General features: G+C 36.8%; 1 protein-coding gene across 1 annotated transcript in view; it reads right to left on the reverse strand.

Moving 5' to 3' along the window:
* Positions 1-10,000, reverse strand: part of csmd3a (CUB and Sushi multiple domains 3a) — a 332,667-nt gene that overhangs the window by 293,368 nt on the left and 29,299 nt on the right. The window contains exon 3 of the mRNA XM_084089625.1: positions 5,760-5,872. Within this exon, the coding sequence (XP_083945751.1) occupies positions 5,760-5,872 (113 nt within the window). The remainder of the gene's footprint in view (positions 1-5,759; positions 5,873-10,000) is intronic.

Below are 10,000 nucleotides of genomic sequence, written 5' to 3' on the forward strand. Positions count from 1 at the left end.
ACACTGTAAAAAAAAATTACATCCCCAAGTCAAAAATTTCAAGTGACCGATAGCATCTAAATTTTTCAATTAGTCTGACGTATTATTTCTCATTGAGCCAATGTTAACAGACTATTGCAACAAGAATTTCACTTGGGCCAATTGAAAAATTTAGATGTTATCGGTCACTTGAAATTTTTGATTTGGGAGGGTTAGAAATTTTTTACAGTGTATATATGTGCAAACAATACTCATTTACATGCACAATCAAATAAGAATCAAGAAAAACAAATAAGTGCTTTAAAAACATAATAAAGATTTTTAAAGAAGAAAAAAGACCAGCATGATTCTGCATTATTTTCAGTGGTAGTCGTCAGCATGTCACAGATGCTGCTAATACAGCTTAACTTGCATTGAACCTGGGATCTCAGAAAGCGCTCAGAAAGATGTCACTGAACAGAGAAGCTCTCTTCTTATGGAAAATGGCTGTTATTTTGATCCCACTTGCGCTTACTGGAGATGTTCATAATAGCTCCCAAAGAGCCTGTGAAAAGACCAGCAGAAACACTATAAGGACACTTTCATTTCAAATCATCTGACAGAAAATAGACCCACCATTATGTCTGATCTTCCGTCAAACCTCAAGCCTTTAAAATAAGTACTGGTAGACACAATAACCATTTAATACAATGATAGGTAGGAATCAAGCTACAAAATACAAAAAAAGTACACAAAAAGTACATTTAGCGCAAATATATAGACATATATAAGACAAACCATAGATTTATAGATATAAATATTATTGCTGGGCAACTATTAATCGCATCCAAAATAAAAGTTTGTGTTTAACCTATGTACATAATATTTGTGTGTACTGTGTATAATTATTTTGTATATATAAATACACACATATGCATGTATAAATGTAAGAAATATTTGCATGTATATACTGTATATATATATATTTATACATAATTTATATTATATATAAATATTTATATTTTATATATAAATAACAATTTTTACTTAAATATATACATGCATGTGTGTGTATTTATATATACAAAATAATTATACACAGTACATACACATATATAGTGTAAACACAAACTTTTATTTTGGATGCGATTAATCGTTGTCCAGCACTAATAAATATCTTTATACATATAAACTTTTTTGTTGTTGTTGTTGTTGTTTTCTGAGCATCCCAAACACTAGCTCAACCAATCCCGTGAGTTTGGGGATTGATCTCAGAATCAGAATCAGAACCAGAATGAGCTTTATTCGCCAAGTGTGCACAAACACACAAGGAATTTTTTGTGGTTTTTACAGGAGCTCTTGGTACATACATACATATATGACATTAGAACAGGCATTTAAATGGGAACATCTGTTTGCCAGACCAGCCTCAGTAATTATTCAGCAGAATCAGTTATTGTTTTTGCAATTCTGTGCCGCCAATGCTGCAGAATTTACACAGTTGACCTTAAATATCTATTTTCAGGTATAATGGTGTACAATCATATGTCTGGAATAAGTGCTGAGAATATAGTGGGCAAACCGCTGAGGTAATTACCACAGGGCGATCCCAGGAGATGAGCCATTCATCCCTCTATACATCTAATGACTCCGCTGCCCTTGAAGATCATGTAAGTTTGTCAGAGCGTCTATATTGTGAGGCTGAGCACATTTCAGTACACGGCAGTCTTTCCCTGGGAGCCTGTCACAATTCATTCAGAATTATTGCTGCTTTTGCATTCAAGCAATCAGCAAACACGACCAAAAACCTTCACAGAATCCACTGGGACGGAGCCACCAGGAACCCAACGACACGCAGATTTCACGGGCCACCAAAGAGCCTGGCGTATTGCAGAGACATTACGATGCAATAGGCCACGGGAAGCAAATTTCAAAGGTTGCGCAAAAAGACAAAGAGTGCTGCCATTTCTGCTGTGTTTTCATTTTGCTCACATTTCCATAAACGAGTGCTCTTTAGGCATCCCAGCAAATGTTTCTGAATCAATGTTTTGGCCTGTCCTAGCATTTAGATGACCAGAGGCTTTGCAGGGGAAACTGTTAATGCACGTTGTGATGAGCGAGCATTAGCATGTTGATCATGACATATGGTATTTCCAGAGTCATTGGCATTCAATTAAAGGGCAGACAGAAAGGTTGGGGTTTCGCATCTAACTCTACACTCAGAAGCTGACTCGTACCGGATGGCGATAGACACATTAATCAAAGCGCACGCACTGACTGTCAAACTTGGTTTCGGTTGTTGCGACGTGACGGAAAACTGACAGGAACCAAAATGAGATTTCTTTTCCCCTGTGTGTGTCCATCTCTCTCATAAATGTTGAATCACCAGCACATTAAAACCATTCGACACGAACCAAACCCTTATTATTGCTGCTTGCTAGGACTCATAACCCTGAAATTACAGGGCTAGTCGAGATGAGGTGTGCTTTTGCTTGGACATACAATTTCAGCTGGTGGATTCAATTCAATTCAATTTACACTTATTTGTATAGCGCTTTTCACAGTACATATCATTTTAAAGCAGCTTTACAGAAAACGCATGTGTCTACATTACAATTAGAGTGATCCGTTATCAGAGGTGACTGTGTCCAAATACATATACAAATCACGCAGTTCACTAACAATGTATTCATTTAAGGCAGAAACAATGAGCTTGTTGAAGTAATTATTACAAGTTGTGAACATAATTACTATAATATATAGAAATGTAGCATTGGTGCATGCTGATTCAGAGTGTGCATCATCTGAAGCTCCTCGCAGAAAACACCCAAGAAACCACCAAGAACGCTCTACAATCTGCGCCAAAAATCATAGATAGGCTCTTTTGATTAATTGACCCATGTTGAGACCATAGATCCCCAAGAATATCAAAGAAACTTGGGGAAAAACACCCATAAACTATTCAAAATACCCTATTAACTATCTAGAACACCATTCAAACCACACCAAAACATCATAGTGACCATTGTGGGCTCTTTTCACTCATTAACCCATGTTGGGACCTGTTGATCCCCAAGAATATCAAAGACACTTGGGGGTAAACACCCATAACCCTCCAAAATACTTCATTAACTATCTAGAACACCCTTCAAACAGAGCCAAACCATATTGGTGACCATTGTGGGCTCTTTTCACTCATTAACCAATATTGGGACCTATAGATTCCCAAGAATATCAAAGACACTTGGGGGTAAACACCCATAACCCTCCAAAATACCATATTAACTATCTAGAACACCCTTCAAACCCCACGGCAAAACATCATAGAGTCCATTATGGGCTCTTTTCACTCATAAACCCATGTTGGGACATATAGATCCCCAAGAATATCAAACAGCCAAAATACCCTATTAACTATCTAGAAAACCCTACAAAAAGTGGCAAAACATCACAATGACCATTGTGGGCTCTACTGATTCATTAACCCATGTTGGGACCCAAACAGATTTTACCAGTAAAATCCATAGCAGCCACCCAGCAAAGCCTATCTCTTCATGAAAATGCTCTAAATCAGACTTTAAAAGAGCCTCAAACACTTCAATTACGTACATCAATCTATGGAGATGAATGACAATGAGACAAAGTCATTGTGAATTCACTGGGAATCCCAGGTCCTCTGGAGTGCAATAAACTGCAGGATTAATATTCCAAAACCCATAAAATTCAGAAGCACATTAAACACAAAAGCGTGAGCCAAAGCCCAGGCTGGTCAATGGGACTGAATAATTCAGACTGTAAAGAAGGAGCAGATGGGGAGGCATGCTGTGGTCAGGTCAGGAGGAAAACAGGTGGACAGAGGGATGGAAGATGGCGACTGGTTGAGGAATGACAATCACTGGCTACGTTTACATGCACAACTTTTGTTTAAATGAATGAATCCGAACGTAGTGTTTGCATGAACGCTAAACACGTGATTGGGTTGATGTGAGCGTTTATATGTCACAAGATTCAAAACAGAATATATTTTTTGACATGCGCACACTGCATGAATATACAGAGTTTCTCGCTGTTTGCGCATAATAACCATTCTTCTACATTGGTTCTTTATTTGTTTTAAACAGCAGACTTAATATTTATCCATTTCTGGTTTGGAGACAATCAGCATATGAACCGTTGTGCCTCTGCTTATATTTATCACACAGTACAAATGCCCAAAAGCAGTCGTCTGTGGATGAGAGTCTGAAACAAGCACTGGTGGGACGTTGCTCCACTTCAGAGACACAGGGAAAGGAGAATTATAGTATGACGGGACACTCATTTATACAACACTTTATTCAACAGGAACAACAGCTCGTTCATTTCACTATTTCTACATCAGTGCACATTGCGCAGTGCTTTCAGTTTCGGTTTTCAATCCGATCAAGTGTTCACATGTTCTCTCGATCGGTTTCGAAAAGGAATAAACCGCCCCTTTCAATCTGATCGAAAATTCGTTCGGATCGAGCTCAATCGGATCGATTAAAGTGTTTACACGAAGGATTTTCACTCCGATTGAGCCGTCAATCCCATTACTAACGGATTATTTGGTTGCGTGTAAACGTGGCCACTGAGGGTGTAGATGACCCAGACGCTTACAAACCCAACCAATCATAGCCAGAGGCTGAAATAAACCTGACGGTGCAGCAGAACATCTGCTCAGAGATTAAACATAACCTTTTGGGCAGAAAGAAGTGATCCAAAACTAGCCTGACCAGAAACAGACAGCATTTTATAGAGTATGTATAAGGGAAAGTCTGATTTTCCTTGGTCTTTTGAAATAAAGCCTGAATAGCCTGATGCACAATGGAGACACAATCACAAACTACAACAATTCCCTAGCAAGTCAACACCCAGAACGATGAATTAGCAATCATCCAGAACCACCCAAAATGCCCTGGAAAATTAACAGCCTGAACAAAGAATTTGCAATCATTCAGAACACAACCAAAATTGCCTCAGCAAGCCACACGCTTCAAACAGTCCAGGGAATTGAAACTACACAAGGCCAATAATAACCCAACTTCAAAACAAGTACTCAAATTACACCAGGCGGATTACAACCTTCATACATCAAACAAGCCTTCACATGACTATAAACTTTCAGAAAAGGCTTTGTGAAGGATAATGTAGAACTATACTGGACCTGACAGAAAACACATCACCCAAAGTAGGCATTGTTACTCATTATACATGCAAAGAGCACGTGAGCCAATCATAACAGAGATCATTTACATATAGAGATCTTACAGCAGCAAACAGCATTAATTAACTATACTAGTAAATATAATGTTAATCTTAATGTTCATTACAACATTTACTAATACATTTTTAAAATATAAAGTTCTATAGTTAATGCACTGTGAACTATGCAATTATTGTTTTTTTTGTTTTTCAAATAACATTAACAAAGATGAAAAAATGCATTTCTTATTGTCAGTTCATAACTCATGTTAACGAATGAGACCTTATTGTAAAGTGTTATCTCCAAAACAAATTCAACTGCTTTTGTGCAAGAACCCTTGTCTAACATACAGTTTACTTTGGCGGAAGGGGATTCATTCCCTTTAATAATAGTTATTATTAGAGTATTAAGGAATGAATATATTGCTTTTCATTTTTTCTAGCTTAACGCCCACTGCCTGCTGTCAAACACTTGTGATGAATAAACCTTCAATTGACCGCTACAGTGAGCATTATGCATTTCCAAACTCAAAGCCATGATAAACCGCAGAGAAAATTAAAGACTGTGTTATATTCCTTACCTTCATAATATATTTTAAATCCATGGGCGCTTACAGCAAAGTCGCTGGTAAGACGCAAGGAAAAAATGGATCCGGTACTTGTGACAGGAGCTGGCACCTGGAATCCTGTTAACCTGCACGAGAAGAGAATATATTACTCATCCACACAGAGAGCAGTTTGAGGATTCATGCAATGCAATAAAATGCAATGAAATAAAATAAAATAATTAAAATGCAAATGCATAAAAAAATGCAAACTTTGAGAAAATACACTTTTTATATTTACATTTTGGAATGAAATGTGACGTGTTCTATAAGATTCACCCACACTTTAAGCCAAACATTTCACAAAAGAGCTTGTTAGGGTTGCATGATAAATTAATGCCTATATTATTCAAAAATGTCAAAAATTGGAGTTAGTTCTGAGAAAAGATCAGCATAATTTGTTTGCAAATGCTGGTTGGTTACATATTATCCAATGCAAAAAATTCATGCATTTTTAAGTGTGGCTCAAAATATTATTTTGGCCCACTGTATTTTATTCTTAGCTGTTTTGACAATACAATTTCCCAGGAGTCGTGCCCACTCTAGACCTCTCGCCGACTCGACTCTGCTTTACACAACAAGACATAAAGAATGAGTCACGTCTTCCTACGTCTTGCCTTTACAGGATGTGACGCTCTCTGAAATTGGATTTGAACTTGGAAAAGATCAATGAGCCTCGATGATTTGACAAACATATTAAAGTCAACATGAATATGAATATGAATTTGACATCCACATGAAAAGTGTGTCAAATAGTGTCAAGAAAGGGCAGTTTTTTTATGAGCTTGCTTGGTAACAAAAAAGTGGGAAGTGTACACCATAAATGACATTCAAAAACATGCATTTGACCTTAAAATAAATCCTAGCGATTGTTTTTATACATCCCAGATTCCCAGAAAGAGAAAAGACTCATCGAACACGGGTTCACAAAACTTTACTATCTTGGTGAATTTAAAACTGAAGTACCATGATGCCAGTTTCCGACTGGAACAACAACCAGTTTGCCCCTTTTTAATATTTTTTATTATTGAAGTTAAATGTGAATTGGCATTCTCAACCCATTTCACTAATGCAATGTAAAATATTGTCGAGTGAATCGGGATATTCAATGTGAAAAAGTGGGACTTGATTGTATTCATCTGGAAAATATCTGAATGTGATAAATGGACATTATTTTTCAGAATCATGATTAATATATTAAAAGATAAACAATATTTAAAAACAATATTTCCCACCATGTGTGTTGGTTAGTGCCACAAAACCAGAGATTGTCCTGAGATTGAACATTGAAATGTGGTTGTAAAAGCGGCACAAAAGAAAAGCACAATCTGATTGCTTGAGCTTTAATATAACATTTCCTCAATCAATAGCATTCATTTTGAAGTCTGAATTGAAACCTATTTAAAATAGCTTTTTTTTTTCCTTTTTCTTTTTTCTTCTTCTTTTTTTTACTTTCCTTCACAATATCCCCGCTCTTATTGCTCACGATTCATTCAATGCATGTTATTCCAAAGAAAAAAAAAAAAACATATTTCATAATCTTTCATCAAAGTGCAATAACTTTCTCCACCTCTGAAATGATGAAATCAAGGCTGCAGGGGTGGGCAAAACAATATCAACCAATAATATCACAACAAACTTTTCACAATCCAATCAAATCCCAATCAATTCCCATCCTAAATTATTTCCAGCTGATTATTTCGCTTTTCTCTGAAATACGTCACATGGTAAAACACTGCAAATGTCATTTCACGTTTTGTTTAAGATTATGTTTTATTTAAGACTCTGATAAATTGAATTACTGCAATGCTGGAGCTGAGGTTAATGATTTGATGAGGACATCTCTCACCTGGCCTCGAGGCAATTAGCAGAAAATTGTATAGTCAAGTCCAGAGGGATATTAACGAGGTTGAGTGAAACCGTATGCGAATATAATGTGTGGTTAAGCAGAGGTCAGAACCAGGACAGATTCTACACAAACTGGACCAGATTTTATGCCGACAGTCAAAAGTCTCAAAAGTCTCTGTTTTCTCCACTAAGAAAACAGAAAATGCTACTTGTTGTTAATTGTTGTTTGTAATGAAAAATAAAGCTTTGAGCCTGCGGACAGCCAGCGGATCTGAGGGATTAATTACCAGAGTGAAGAACAATCAAACACTGGAGGAAAAAAAGGGAATTATCCCAAAGAGAGTGCCAATAAAAGATTCTCAGTCTTATTAGTTTTTGTTGGCTGACTGTGAGTCCATGTTCACACACACACACACGCGCACGCACTCAAGACGCAAGCACACACACACGCACATGTGCACACACACACACACACACACACACTCAAACGCACACACACATGCATACGCACTCAGATGCAAGCACGCACACACACACACACTCAGACGCAAGCACACAAACATGCACACACACAGAGACGCAAGCACACACACGCGCGCACACACACACACACACACACACATACATAAACACACACATATGCGTAAACGTTTTTCTGGCTCTATAAACTGGAAATGCTTCAGGCGTGAAGAGTTATTGAGCTCTGAGTATTGGTCAAATTTAATTCAATTTGCGCAGGTTTCTCACGGACGGAATGAAAGGAAGCAGCTCCACGTCTGATTCGACGAGAGAGGATTAAATCAGGCATGTTGATGATGATGTTTTGTGAAGATTTTGCAGCCAGATGCATCAAGTGCTTCCTTTTTAGTTTGAGCCAAGAAGGCTTTAAAATGAAGTTTATCCTTTGTTTTTCATCCTTTATTAATTGTAGACAGCTGCTAGATCTTGGACTCAAGTTTAGGTTTTAGGGCTTCTCTTTACTTTTTTGTTTTTGTAGTTTATAAAGGCCCTGAGGGACGAGTGTTGCTATGATAGTGGCATCGGATGCATCTGTGTACATTCAAATAAAACCATAAATACATAAATAATTCCCAGATGTTAAAATAAGCACATTTAAAGGGATAGATTACTCAAAAACAAGAATTCGGTCATTAATTACCTGTGTGCTATTATTTTTTTCCACCAAATTTTGCATTTATGCATTTGGCAGACGCTTTTGTCAAGAGTGACTTACATTATATATGTAGCCTATATATACAGTATATATGTAGCCTATATATATATATATATGCTTATCGATTCTTGTGCGGTTTCTTCAAGCATCTCGGAGACGTTCCCGCAGTTCTTTTGGATTTAGTCTGTCTCAGTTTCTTCTGTTTCTTCATGTAATCACAGACGGACTCGATGATGGTGAGATCAGATCATACCGGCTGTTGTCAGACTCCTTGTGCATACACAAATCTCACTGGATTATTACAATTAATGGCAAAAACTGATATTTCTTACTGACACACTACAGCAAAAGATAGAAATAACTGACTTAACTGAAGGGGGGGGGGGGGGGGGGGGGTGTATTAACATGCCTAAGACTTTTGCACAGTACTGTATATGCATTCATATATTCACAGTGACCATATCTGTCAAACTCCAAAACAAAGCTATCGTATGACTTCAGAATAAGTGATATGAACAACATTTATTTAACAGCCTTTATCAATTTCATTTGTTGTAGTTGCATTAAAAAAACACATGTTTGCATTCCTCTGGTTCCTGAATACTCATTCAAGGACATGAAGGGGAGTCATCATCGGTTGGGAATCAAAACTCGGTTCCTGAGGTCAGGAATCAGACACTTGTCATAGAATAAAAATTAAAAATAAACATTCTGATTCTGCTTATCGATTCTTGTGCGCATTTTACTGTGGTTTTAACCCATTCAAGCGCATGAATACGTGAAGATGCTGTTTTCTGTGCTACTGCTAATTTTGTTCTTATTTTGTTACTGACTGTTTACTTGTCTTGAATTATGTTGAATGAAATTTATATTAGTTAGTCTACTTGTTTTTGCTGTGGTATTTTTGTTAAAACCAAAATTTTCTTGATTTTTGTTTCTGATATTCAGCTGCAACAAAACGCTTTGCAAAAAAACAAACAAAAAAACAGAATAAATGTTTAAATTAGTGCTGTCAATCGATAAATTTTTTTAACTAGATTAAAAATACGTTTTTAATATATTTTATAATTTAATAATTTCACAGTTAATCTCCAGATTAACATAGAAACAACATAAAGACGGTATATTTTAAATGGCATCTTTTTATGAATGACATCTTGCATCACTGATACTAATACAGCAACAGATGTCTCGA

Source organism: Abramis brama (genome assembly GCF_963993115.1).
Source record: "Abramis brama genome assembly, chromosome: 17".
In the NCBI taxonomy this organism is placed as follows: domain Eukaryota; kingdom Metazoa; phylum Chordata; class Actinopteri; order Cypriniformes; family Leuciscidae; genus Abramis; species Abramis brama.